The 14,175-nt window shown below is 42.8% G+C and overlaps 1 protein-coding gene across 1 annotated transcript in view; it reads left to right on the top strand.

Annotated features, from left to right (window-relative positions):
* AGBL1 (AGBL carboxypeptidase 1) overlaps positions 1-14,175 on the top strand; it is a 794,103-nt gene that overhangs the window by 182,879 nt on the left and 597,049 nt on the right. The window contains exons 7-11 of the mRNA XM_047767507.1: positions 1,835-2,043; positions 7,636-7,801; positions 8,771-8,838; positions 11,609-11,725; positions 12,776-13,356. Coding sequence (XP_047623463.1) covers positions 1,835-2,043; positions 7,636-7,801; positions 8,771-8,838; positions 11,609-11,725; positions 12,776-13,356 — 1,141 coding nt within the window. The remainder of the gene's footprint in view (positions 1-1,834; positions 2,044-7,635; positions 7,802-8,770; positions 8,839-11,608; positions 11,726-12,775; positions 13,357-14,175) is intronic.

Genomic DNA, 14,175 nt, shown 5'->3' with positions numbered 1-14,175 from the left:
TAAAGCTCATCGCTCTCAGTTCAGGGTCATGGCTGAATGAAATGTTGTAAAAAGTTTAAAAAAATAAAACCAACTGTACAAATGGGTCAAAAAAATCTCAGTTGGGGCTCAGTCAAGCCTGACGATTTAGAATTTGACAAACAAGCAGAAAAAAAAAGGAGAATTCCATTAATATTATGAGAAAATCCTTCTGGAATAAAGCACTGAGTTTCCATGTTATTTTTTTCACTCATGTGCACTTACATGGATTTAGGGGAAAGTCTGACTTGGAGCTGAAATGTTGCTTATCCAATTACGGCTCAAGGGATCTCTCTCATATTCTTGGCCAGAAGCAGAGATTGTCTCATAAACCAGCATGAACAGTTTGGATAATGAAGAGATGAAATTGTGAGGGGGTGGAGATGAAATAGAAGACATTTGTGCTTGAGAGAGTCTGTTGCTTAGCTTCTGTAGTGTGCCTCATCCACAGGGGCAGAGAGGACCAGGATACAGAGAGGATCTGCCCATCTATGGAGTAGACCTGAACTGGTCCATGTCTGCTCACCAGCTCCATAGGTTGAGATGAGCTAGTCCACATCTGTCCACCAGCTCTGTGGCCTGAGAAGTTTAACATGAAAAGCAGTGTAGGTTAATCGCTGAGAGAGGTATCGGACTATTCTTCCCCTTAGCTTCCTTCAGAAAGAATTTAAACTATGTCTTGGAAAAATGAAGAAACCATTCGATGGGTCTCCTGGGAGACCTCATGCAGGGTCATTCAGCTCACAGAGAGTCCTGGTGTTGAAGAGGGGCAGGGGAGTGTAAGACCATGCTGTCACAGCTCTCCATCAAAGCAAGCCATCCTCACACCCCTGCTGGTGGACTTCCAAACTCTGCTTGTATGTTTTCAGCGCTGATTGGACATTACCACAGAGCCCAGTGTCCTGTTAGGTAGCCTTGATTCTGAGGGGCTCCTTTACTGTTCAGACCCAACCCCTTGATGATGCATAAACTGGCTTTCTTTTAAGGGGAAATACCCAACACCTCTGCTATGTGTACCAGCCTTCCAGACATTACACATCTCTCATGGTCTTCTCCTTCCAACCTAAACCTTAGAGTTTGCTTAACCCAGATGACAACATCCCGAGTTCACTGCGGCTTAGGAAGCAGGAAGGGAATCTGATGGACACTCTTGCTCCTTCTCTCTCCTCCACACATTATTATCCTTTTCTTCTGAACTGTTTGAAAATAACTTACAGACATTAACATACTCCAATTGTGATTTTCCTAAACACAAGAATATTCACTTACTTGAACATAGTTTGTCAAAATCTAGAACTGAACATTGACACAACACTATCAGGTAACTTACATAACTTTTTCAGATTTTACCAATTGCCTCACTAATGTCTTTTGTAGCAAAAGAAAAAATTGTTTTCTGGCCTGAGGTCTAAATAGTAATTATATACTGTACTTACATGTCGTGTCTTTTTAGTCTCTGTTAGCTCAGTTCTTCAGTCTTTTGTGTTTTGTTTTCATTTTGCCTTTCATGACCTTGACATTTTAGAAAGGTACAAATCAGATATTTTGCACCGTGTCCCTTTCAGGTTTCCTGATTTTCCTCATGATTATGTTCAGGTTATTTATTTGGGGCAGGAATACTATAGAAGTGATGCTGTGTCTTTCTCAGGGCATCTTATCTGCCGATGTTGAACAGCATCACTTGATTTAAGTGACATCTTCTAGTTTTCACCACTGGAAAGTTACTCTTAGGCCCTTTATAATGAATCAGTATCTCATGGGAGGTGTGGCCAGGAGAACCTGTGATTGATGTTGCCTTTTTTTCCATTGCTTTCAGAGTCTAACAGCCGCAGGGCGGTGAACAGAGGCTATGTCTCGGGCTTGCTCAGGCTGCATCAGGACTGGCACAGCCATGACACAGCCAATTCCTATGTATTGATCCGCCGGGCGCTTCTGCTCTGCCTCAAGCATATTGCCAACCTCCGGTCTGGCAGGGAGGCCTTCCTGGCAGCTCAGGGCATGGAGATCCTGTTCAGCACAACACAGGTAATCACCCTGGGGAGCCCTCTGCAGAATGACATCTGCATTATTCCTGAATGCTGTCATTGAGGAGTCACCCTCAACAGGGCTGGGGGAACATCAGTGCATTTCTTGGTTCCTGCTCTGGGCAGATGTTCTGGCTGCAAATCCTCATTCATTCACTCACTCATGTATTGATTGATTGACTTATTCAATACATATTTGTTGGGTACATGCTGTATGGTGAAGTGATGGAGAGTGCTGATTTTAAAGCTAGGGAACCTGGGTTCAAATCCCAGCCCTGGAACCTAGTCCTGTGAAATGTTGGCACCTAGGTCTATGAAACGTTGCAGAAATCACCTAACATCTCTGGGCCTCAAGTTTCTTCTGTTTCTTCAAATAAAGGACATGATAAAATCTAGGTTTTTGCGTGGCCCGAATAAGTTAACATTGACTTGCCTTGTTCGGCAGGGGGCCATGACTTAACTTCTTTATAAATGCGAGTAATTATTGGAATAATAATTGGTTATTGGGACTTAGTGGTGAATAGGCAAAACCCAAGTTCTTTGTGGACAAACGTTCTATTAAGAGTCAGACACTAAGGAAGCCAAGAATTTGGTGTGGAAGATAATTTCATGTTGCTGTGAAGTCGTTCAAGGAAGGGCAGGGTCTACAGTGACTCCTACAGATGCAGGGAAAAGGTGTTCTTTTTGAAGATCAGGTCTTCCCTGAGCAGCAGACACCTGAGCCAAGGCCCGAAATATTGAAGGAGCTGCTCAGGCCAAGATAAAGAGCATCCTGGGCAAAGGGAAGACCTGCAGAGGCTGTCACTTATCCATACCCCAGTGGGACGAGTGTCTAGGCTTTACTGGATTTCAACCCAAGTAACACATTCCTTAATTGTCCTTGATCAGGGCTAATAAAAATACTGTCGTGTGAGGCTACCTGTTCGTACTCCATGGATGATGGGAGTAGGTACAGGTAGCCTCCCCAGTACTGCTCACCCTCGTTCTCCTGGGGCCAAGGCAGCGTGTTTCGTACACAGGATGTTCCTTGCCATCTTCATATGAGTCCTTGCACTCCCTTCATTGGTCTCTGTTCTTCTCTCTGGACATCCTCCTGTTTCTCTTTACCGAGTACAGCTGAGGCAATGTAGCAGTCAACCAGAGTGCTGTTTTGCAGCCACGGTATCTGCCCATTCTCCCCATTAAAAAGAATTGCCTTTTCTCCCCTCCCCCTAAACAATAACACAATATTGCACTGCAATCCAATATCTAATTTTCTGTCTGCTCTCACCTCTGGGTTTCTCTCCATCATTACAGCTTTCAGTGCTTCTCAGTAAGGAAATAGCTACATTTTCCATTCTAGTCCTCTGGATGAGGAAGTGCTGTGAATTTTTCCAGGCTTCTCCATACTTTGTAAGCTTCTGTCCCCTATGTCTCTAATTCCTCCCAACCCTCATGATACAACACCTTGCATTGCTGATGCCTAACAACCCCACCCCCACCCCCGTTTCATTGCTTTAGCCTGTTCCTCTGCCTCTCTGCATTATTGGCTGTTTCTCTGCTCTGTGTAAAAAAAATTAAAAGAGGAGTTCTATCATGGCACAGTGGAAACAAATCCGACTAGGAACCATGAGGTTGTGGGTTTGATCTCTGGCCTCTCTCAGTGGGTTAAGGATCCAGTGTTGCTGTGAGCTGTGATGTAGGTCACGGACGTGGCTTGGATCTGACGTTGCTGTGTCTGTGGTGTAGGCTGGCAGCTACAGCTCCGATTCGACTTGTAGCCTGGAAACCTGTGTGCCGCGGGTGTGGCCCTAAAAAGGACAAAAGACAAAAAAAAAGTTAAAAGAGAAATAAAGGGAGAAGATGGTGACCACAGATGTCCATGTCTATGTTAAGCAGAAGGCAGAGAAAACATCCTGTGAAGCCCAGGACTGAAAGGGGCTGTGAGCTTGGAAACAGGCTCTTAGAAGCAGTTCCTCAGCAGGTCAATAAAGACCTCAACTGCTCAATTAAGCAGATTTACAACAAGCTCTCAGCCTCCAATTGCTGTTGGGAACAGAAGCAGGATATGAGCAGAGACACAATCTGAACTTTGTGACCAGGTTCTCTTGCCTGAAGAGCCTCCTGGCACCTGGGCTGAGCACTGTGAACACAAGTGCAGATGTGCTGGGGGTGGGGCTGCCCATCCATCTTCCCCTCACCTGCCAGAGAAGGCTCCTGAGTCACACGATGGCCAGCTTGGGAACCTCAGGTCTAGTGATGTCATTTCAGAAGTGATGGCAAATTATGCTGCTTCTGCTGCTGCTGGCAATGCTGCAGCTGATGGAAATGACAATGACAGCGAAGGAGAAGAGAAGGAAGGTGGAAGAAATGAAGCAAGAGGAGGAGGAGATGAGATTTGTATTAAGTGCTTATTATGGCCTAGGGCTGGCTTAGCAGTTTATACAGATCCTTTGATTTCAACATTTTAAAGGATTTGAAACCAGTGGTCTTGCTCAAGAGTCCATGCCTCTGGAAATTGGCACAATGTTGTAACTCAACTATTCTTTTTTCAAAAAAAAAAAAGGAGTTCATACTCTGTCCACTGCACCAGGGGTTCTCTGAGTTGAGTGGAATCAGAGCCACCAACTGGCTGCAATGGCCCATCCCCAGAATTTCTGATTCAGTAGGTCTGGAATGGAGCTTGAGAATTTGCATTTCTAACAAATTCCTCCATGATGCTGCGCTGCTGGTCTGGGGTTGGGGGGGGGGAGGAGGCCCCATGTTGAAATCCACCATCCTGTGGATACCACTTTTTTAAGTTGGTATTTATGATGCAATTACAAACCTACTGGGCATGAGAGTGACTGAGAAATAGCTATTTTGGGGTCCTTGCCTGTCATATCGTTCTTTGCCTTTCTGCTGAGGCCACTGCTTGCGCCGTTTCTCTCATAATAACCCTACCTCTTTGTTTCCTGGGTCCACATCCTTGCACAGATCCTCAGAGCATCCTTCAGACATTCAGAGGATCAGATTGTCCACATTGCTGTGGGGCTGCTGACATCCTTCTAGCTAACACTTGTCAAGTACTTACCATGAGGTATTCACTTTACCTATAACTCACTCAACTCAGATGCAACCTTATCAGAGAGGTGGTATGATGGCTCCTTTACAGATAAGGAAGCTGCAGCACGGGAGGTGTAGTATCTTGCCAGAGTTGTACAGTTAGTCATCGTCAGTCCAAGATTGGGATTCAGGTCATCTTGCTCTAGGATCTGAGCCATGTGCTCTACTCTGTCTTGCTTATGTATCGTGAAAGTAGGTATTTATCATTCCAAGGCTAACTCAAAGATGTCAAACATGAATTGAATATTTTAAACACTCTTATATTTCATCGTCTTTTCTGAGTAGCAAATGTATCATTGGGATGGATGGGAAAAGTAAGTCTACAGATCCTACCTTTGCCCCAAATTCTGAGACATTTGACCACAGGGATCCCATTTCTCAGAATTTTGGCATCTTATGTATGACACATAGCACAAGCGCCCACCCTAAACTTACAGGAGCATGAGAGTGAGTGTCTCCTTAAATATTGTGTTTTGGGCATCTCCTTGACTCACCTTAGTTCTGGTCCTGCACAGCGCAGATCCAGCAACAGTAGGGAAATTTTGGCAAATGGATCTAGGCATTTCTATTATCTTGGACTCAAGGATCATCTTAAATTCATAAATGTTCTGCCTAGCATATTGCAGATAGCAAAGACAGCGTTATTCCTGATACCTAGGTTTCTGTAGATATTACTACTCCTTCACCCACCCCAGTTCAGTTCATAATGGGGCCCAATCCAACTGGACACTTGGACTTGACTCATACTTTCACTCACTTTTCCCCTATGCCATCCCATGCAAAGTAAGACATTACCATCTTTACATCATCAGCAACACTACCAATGACAATCACAGGTAGACCTGCTTCCAAGATGCTGGCAGTCTTGATGGAGTTCCCTGGCTAGGAGTTGGCTCTGCCACCTCAGATGGACTCTCAGAGCGTTATCTCTGATCAGCCATCTACCTCACTTTTCTTCATCCTCCACACTCAGTTTCCTTTTTATAATACTCATACTTTTCCCTAAACACTTGAAACCATTTGATTAGTCCCAGAGATGAAACAGCCTCAACTAATTTATTTCCCATGGAGATCATTTCCTGCTGTTGGTTTACTATTTCAGTGCATGGAAGGGGAGTACATGGAAGGGTATAGACTACAGAATTACAGCATTTTTTTTAAGACACATTACTTTCATGCACTTTATACTATTTTAATTTGAAGGCAAAACTTTTTTTTTTTTTTTAACTAAGACCCCCTGAGGCATATGGAAATTCCTAGGGTAGGAGTCAAATTGGAGCTGCAGCTGCTGGCCTACACCACAGCCACAACAATGCAGGATTGAGCCATATCTTGCAACCTACACCACAGCTCACTGCAAAACCAGATCCTTAACCCACTGAATGAGGCCAGGGATCAGATCCATATCCTCACAGACTCCATGTCTTGTTCTTAACCCACTGAGCTAAAACAGGAACTCCAGATATAGCATTCTTGATTGTAGTAAAGCATTTTTGTTTTAAAAATGGGCTTATCTTTATTTTATTTTGGAGTCATTTGGGTCACTTGAATTCATGGCTTAAATTTTATTCAGTTTTTCATGTTCTTTCCTGTAGAGCTACCTATAATGTGGCCCTGGAGTTACCATTGCATCATTGTAGACAATCATTGCCCTGTGGCATGTTTGCAGCATCCTCCACATCTGCTATGACTTATTGGCCTCAAAACTTACTGGAAAGCCCTTAGGAATGTCAAACTGGAGGCTCACATTCGTCAACTTTCTGCACCAAGTCAGGAGACAAAGTATTTACTAAGAGATGGAAGAAAATGGTCATATTTTTTCCAAAGAGATACTGACTACTCCCAACTCTCTCTTTCAATTTAGTAAACTTGTTCTTACATTTTTCACAGTGTCTGAAAAGAAGGGTCTTGTCATGTTCCATCAGTAGCAAAATGTTACATCTGCAAACCCAATTTTTCTTTGCTTTGTGTGGGTACTGAGAGAGATCAACAGTGTGGGTTTTGAGAAGAAGCATATTGTTTAATTTAGGTACTTGGGATTCTCTTAGTCTTTTCTTCTGATTTCATATTTTATTTTTCTCCTTGATATTTTTCTCTTTGGATAATAGCTGAAAGAGAAAAGTAAGATTTCCATCAATTCAGCTGCTCATTCTCTAATTTGGGCAATAAGTCACAGTGGCACATGGATGGATGAAGGAAGATGCCATTATCTTCTTATCTCCACAGCTGTTCTGGACAATGTCCGACCTTAGGTGCAGCATCCCTTGAAAGGTGACCAAGTTCATTCCAATAATTTGGGCTGTGAAAGAGAAATAAAAATGCAGACTATACTCTGGATCAAAGCAGATTCTACACTAGAATATACATGAGCATGTCCAGATGAGGTGTTCCACATTCAGGATATTTCCTGTCCATCTGGGCTGGGGGTAATCTATCACTTGAAATAGTGTTGTAGCAAAGGGACTCTATGCAAGAGGCCCATGTCTGATATGATCTTCTCTTTGTTCAGAACTGCCTGGATGACAAAAGTCTGGAGCCTGTCATCTCCATTGTGCTTCAGATCCTGAGGCAATGCTACCCTAAGAGCCCGCTTCCCTTGGTCACAGCCGATAGCGCATACACCTTCCCAGGCACTAGGAGCATCACCTCTGACCCACCACGTGTTCTAACTGAAGGTAAAGTATGTGGGGTAGTTATTCTGTACTCATTTTGCTCCTAGGAATGAGCTTTGTGATGAATTTTTGCATTTTGATAATATTTCAGAGGAATGTGGATATATGTGGAATCAGTTCTTTTTCAGATCAACCATGACTATCTAATAAGCTAATTAGAGGTATGTATGAAAAAGAAAGCTTTGAATATATAGGGTGAACAAACATCAAGCTCATTAATTTTATCCTTAATTATTAACTGTTTACACTTGGCCTGATAGCTATTGAATGCCTGTGGGGTCATCCCAGCTGATTTAAACAACCTCTTCCCCATTCCATAATGGAGTCCCATCACTGCACAGACTGGCTCTGGGATTAGTTTGCCCGAAGGACAAAACTGAAATCAAACTTTTGCTGTTTACCACCCATGCTAGTCATATCAGAATACTTGAATGTGATTATCTAATCTCTAAGACAATTTTGTTGTCAGAAAATTCTAGTGTTTTTTAATCCTATCCTCCTTCTAGGGAACAGATTTTTCTGTAGGCATCATTTTGTCACAATGACCCTGATGCTTGCTATGGACTTTTGTTTGACATAAGTTCCTGCATGTCAAAATTAGGGATTCAACCAAAGCATGGTCTAAATTACAGCAGCTGTGGCATGTATGTGATCACTAAACTCTGGCAATGTTCCCTGAATAAATACATCTATGTTGGGTGGAGAAAGCCAGAATGGCACTTGTGTGCCATCCTGTTCTGCACTCCTTTTGCATTCAGCATAGGACAGCAGTCTAGACTTCATGACCCAGGGCTCTCATGTGCGTGCACCTGATTTACACACACTAGTAAGCATTAGCATGTTGGCTCTTGTGCACTTCATAATAGCCCCTCATTGGTGAGAGGAAGTACTAACCCTTATGTGGTGAGGATCCCAGTGCCAGGCAATTGGAAAGACTCATCCATTTCATCTCTTTTTTTTTCTCCCACTCAGAAGATTTTGAAGAGGATGGTGAGGAAGAGGAGGACAAAGACTCGGATTCTGAAGATGTGAAAGAGGAAGTAGGTACCCCAGCTCTTGCTTCTAATGCTCTCACATTCACAGTGCTATAAAAGAAAGGGCTCCTTTCTGTGTTGAGCTAAACCCAAGATGTATTTTAAGGACTTCCTTTTGTGCTGCATTCCAGAGCCTGGCAGATAGTGATGCTCTGTAAATGACAGCTATTGCTATTGATTTCCAAGTGGTCATTTTCATCCTGGTAGGTCCTGTACAATCTCATTGTCAAGTCAGAGACTATCTATTATTTAGGTGCTAATAGTCCATCAGGATGAGCCTGAGGTAGACACTTAGTCTTAGGGGTGGTAGATTTAATATGTGTGAATGGTATTCAGCCAAAGAGACCATGGAAAGATTTTTCAAGATTTTTTTCTATCAGAGATACCCCATCTTTGTCAGTCACTCTTTATCTACCCACTCTGTGCAGGACCTCTGAGCTGTACAAGTCCATTTACCTTGGTGTCCATGTGACAACTGTGCTCCTTTGGGTTGTGTGCCCCTTGCACATGGGGCAGTGATGTCTTTTGATCTCTGTCTCACAATGACCACAGAGAAGATGTCAGAAAACTTTCTATAAAAGGTCAGCTGTAATTACTCTAGGCATTGTGGGACCATACCATCTCTGTCACAACTATTCTACATTGCTGTTGTAGCACAAAAGCAACCACAGGCAATGTGTAAACAACAGGGCATAACTGTGCCACAAAGCTCTTTTTATAAAAACAGGCAGTGTGACACTGCCTGTTTTTATAAAAATTCAGACAGGGTACTGACTGCATTTTTATAATAACGCAGAAAGGGTACTGACTGCATTTCTACAAAACGGTCTCTAAACTTTTGCACCATTGGCATTTTGGCTGGATCGTTCTTTGTTGTGGTGGGGGGTGTGCTCTGCATTGTAGGATATTTAGCAGCATCCCCAACCATAGTCCCCTAGATGCTGGTGGCATCCACCCCTTTGCCCCCCAGCCATGAACCAACACTGTCTCCAGGACTTGCCAAATATCCCAGGTTTGGTAGGGGGAAAAATCACCTGTAGTTGAGAACCATTGCTCTAGAATAATGGTAATTTATCTATGAATTAAAATTTTGTCTCCATTTCTGTTGATTCAGACAAGCCCCTTCAAGTTACAGTTCCTTTATTTTGTCATCTGTAAAATAAAATGGAGAAGTAAATTTTACCTTTTATGTCATTGCTGGAGATAGAATCTGAATTTAAAAAATCTTTCATCTATCTGTCTCACCTCTATCTCTCTATATCTCTATCTATCCATCTATCCATCTATCATCTATATCTGTCTATCCATCTATCTCACCCCTATCTGTCTGTCTGCCTGCCTATTTATCCATCTATATATCATCTATCATCCATTCATCCATCTTCCTCTCTCTCTCCCCACTTCTTTTTATATTCCCTACCACCTTCATATCTACCTACAGAGAAAGAGATTTTTGCATTCTCTATTGTAATAATCACTTGCCTTGCTGATGGAAGTAGCAAATAAAGAGGGACTACCTCTTAGCCAGGGCTCCAGGTTAAGACTGTTATCGATACTCTGGTGTTCTCAGTGTTTTGTTGATAAATAGAATCATTTATAAAGTCATCAGTGGCAAATTGGCTCTTTGCTGTGGCTCGACGTGCAGGCCTAGGGAGGACTTGCTCAGTTATTTGAATAATTCTGTGCTGCTGGAGTCATCCATCAATGCCACTTCCCTCCCCTCTTGCTGGCTCTTCGATAACTGAACATTTGATGTGGAATATTTATCGCATCTTATATCTGATGTGGAGGGACAAGCTGCAAGCTGGTGTCTGACTTCACACAGCATGGGGTGGTGAAGAGCTTTCAGACCCTCCCCCCTGCTTCCACTCTGCAGATGATGGTGGGTTGGGATGGAGTGAAACCTAAACGCATAAACAAACCCAGCTGAGAGGGAAATATAAGACAAATGAGTTAGGGGCTGGAAATGATGAGTCCAGAGCCCTCAAACCAAGGGAAGATGAGAAGTTACAGTGTGAGCATGAGTTGTAGAGAAACAGGAGCATCGGAGTAAGGGCTTTATGCTGGGATTTTGCAGGAGCCAGAGCACTGGTGATTCAGCAAACTGGTTTTTCCCTGGTGAACACGTCACCATTATTTCTGGTCAGAGAACTGACCCAGGCCTTTAACTTGTGGACTTTTCATTTGGAATTCTTAGTTAATGACTGGGAGCAGCCTCTTAAAAAGAATGGTTGAAAAGTACTTATATCTATAAAGAGACCTGAGAGCGGATAGTCAGGTGCTGTCCTGTGACTGAAGACTGTCAATGTCATCGTAAGAAAAGAGAAACTTATGATGAATATAGACTAGAATTTGGCCATTTTTTTTTCTTCTTGATGAACACAAACATTAGATTTGGACAGACTATGGAGAAGAGGAGGGTGTACAGGGTGGATTCAAGCTTTTCCTTCCTTTATGCCCTCCTTTCCATTTCTTAACCTTTTATTTCTTTCAGGTATTTCTTGGATATTTTAGATATGATCCATGTGTGAGGCAGCATAATAAGTTCTTAGGGATGGTAATATGATCCAAAAGCAAAGAAGACATAGTTTTTGTTTTGTTTTGTTCTTCCTTTTTTTTTTTTTTTTTGGCCTTTTAGGGCCTCACCCATGGCATATGGAAGTTCCTAGGCGAGGGTTGAATTGGAGGATTCTGAAGACTCACATCTGTAGCTTGTTTTAATATTTCTCAGGATGACTCTCCTGATTGTACATCCTTTTTTAATATTCCATTGTAGGATGATGACTTGGAAACAGATGTGAACAAGCTGAGTTCCAAACCTGGTCTTGACCGACCTGCAGAGGAATTAATGCAGTACGAGGCGATGTGTCTTGAGCTCTCCTGCAACTTCAAGGTAGGACATAAGCTGTGGTTCTGTTACTTGTTGATTCATGATGGGTTCTTTGTAGACCCTGGGAGGTCAAAAAGGTCTCCAGATGGAAAGCACTGTGCCTTTTTAGCAATCTGCCTCTGGGATCTTTCTGAGAGAAGCAGAAGGCTAAAGAAAAGTGTGAGAAGGTGGCAGAGGTGGTGACCTTCACCTTCACCAGGAGAAGATCAGGACACACCTTCACCTGACACTCTGACCCCCAACACCTGGAAAGGGATTAGGATGAAGTTTCACACTGTTCCCTGTTATCTGGAAGGCTAGATGCCCTACACCCACACACTGAAAAAGCAGGTGAAAAATCTTGCTAATTTAATCATTCCCTTGTTAAGGTGGAAAGGTTGTACTACTTAGCTTTCTGAAGGGCACCAGCCTGATTCTAGGGTTTTCTTCTTGGTAGAAACAAATCGAGAACTTTGCAATTGGTGATGTTAATCTAGTTACTAGTTGCTGTGGCAACCATCCAAATTTTAGACCTGCCTTTTACCTCCATTATTTTCTTCTGCATCTCAATAAATCATGACTTTGGCCACATCTAAGGGTGCAAGCTAAGTCACTTATCAAAAAGAGTCAACATATTGTATTTCACTCTGGAAAACAGAAGGGGATTTGTGGGTAAAAGCTTCAGGGAAGGAAATTTTAATTCAGTGCAAAAAAAATTTTTTTAAAAACAGTCAGAATGATCTCCAAATAAAATTCACCACCTTGGGGCTCAGGGAAGCTTCTGTTGATGAGTTGCTCAACCAGACTAATTATTAGGGGTGTTGTAGAAGACATCTGACTGCTGCATGAAATTGTATTAGACCCACCACCTGCCCCTTCCAAGGGTGGGTTTCTATGATTCTTCCATTCTTTGACTCTTGAAGCTAAGTCTTTTCCTTGGCTGACCATGGAAAAACTTGCCAAGGAACAGGATTTATACTTAGCTCTGCACTAGGAGAGTGAGAACAGGGACTGGATTGTATCCTCTACCTAGAAGGAAACACTGATATATTTTTTTCCATTTTTAACCTGAAGGAACTGGAGTCTGAAGCTGGAGATGATCTGACGTTTGATGAGACTCAGTATACTAATCACCACCACATTCCGACCCCTGTCTCCCCCAAGGGGTGTTGCTTGAATAAGGACCAAGTTTCCTGGGGACATGAAAGAGAAGCCACAGCCCAAACCTCCCTTCTGAGCAGGGCGAAGATGGGGAGGTCCAACCTACATCTAACCTCCAAAAAAGGACCTGGAATGAGCCCACACCAAAATGTCCAATCCAAAGGTTTTGGGCTCAGTTCTTCTGGAAGTAAAAGCCCCAGTATCCAGCCACTCATCAAAGAGGACACTTGGGACATAGACATGATTTCCTGCCCAAGGATGAGTGCCTCCTTGACCAATTCCACTCAGCCTAAAGAAATTGCTGAATTAATGGATAAGCTTCTGCAGACACATCCCAAGAGTGTGGCCTTCCATGACCCCTATCTTTATATGGCCAAAGCTAGAAGAACCAGATCTGTTGCTGACTTCACAATGATGGCATTTCCTGATTTCTGGGGACACTGTCCACCTGCCTCTGCCCAGTCCATGTTGGAACGTAAATGTGGAGTTCAAAGGTGATGGTGCTGCTGACTTGGGGGCTATATACCGTATCTTTAAAATTTTTTAGGTGAAATGGTTTGTACAGGTAGTTCTGTTATCTTTAGAAACATGAACATCAGTCAGGAGCATGTTAAAACTTTTGTCAATATACAAGCTTATCTCCCCACCAGGACATTTCAGAACAAAGTGTAGGGTGGTGGAGACGTGTTTCCACAAAAATTCCGTAGATGATTCTAATGCAACCCCTTACCCCCTATCCATTGCAAATCACTACAGAGGGGAAAGATAATCCAGTTTCTCCAAATACTGGGATCATTCTTTAAGGGAAAGTTCTCAGGGGAAAAAAAAAAATATGGGTTGTTTGGGATCTCTTTTCTTATTCACTGCAAATTGAAATCTGATCTCTTGTGAATGAGAGGAGGTGGTGGACCTCCATCCCACAGTCCCAAACTAATGGGACTTGACTTTGCTTGGGGAGTAGTTTTGCTTACCACTGAAGATCATGAGGAAAAAAGTGCACCCTCCAGGGAAGAAATCCTGGGTGATGGATTATTCCTAGGATGTATGAAAATGAGTGTTGCCTTTGTGTAGGCATAGCGAGATTAAAAAGAAAATTGCTAAAGCCAAGGGGAAAAAAATAAACTCTATTTTCCTGGGAAAAAAATTGAGTATTCTTACACTAAGTGGAATAAAGGGGGAATAGCAATAAGTTTGATTAACTTATTTTCAAGTTCATCAGCAAATTGATGTGGCTCCTAAGAACTCCTCTCACTTAGGCATCGGACTGCCAGCTGGGACCTCAACCTCTGGCCTTTTCTTCATGCTCAAGCTCC

Source organism: Phacochoerus africanus, chromosome 2 (assembly GCF_016906955.1).
Source record: "Phacochoerus africanus isolate WHEZ1 chromosome 2, ROS_Pafr_v1, whole genome shotgun sequence".
Lineage (NCBI taxonomy): Eukaryota > Metazoa > Chordata > Mammalia > Artiodactyla > Suidae > Phacochoerus > Phacochoerus africanus.
Note: the sequence above shows the minus strand (reverse complement) of the source record. Positions and strands in the feature narration are given on the sequence as shown.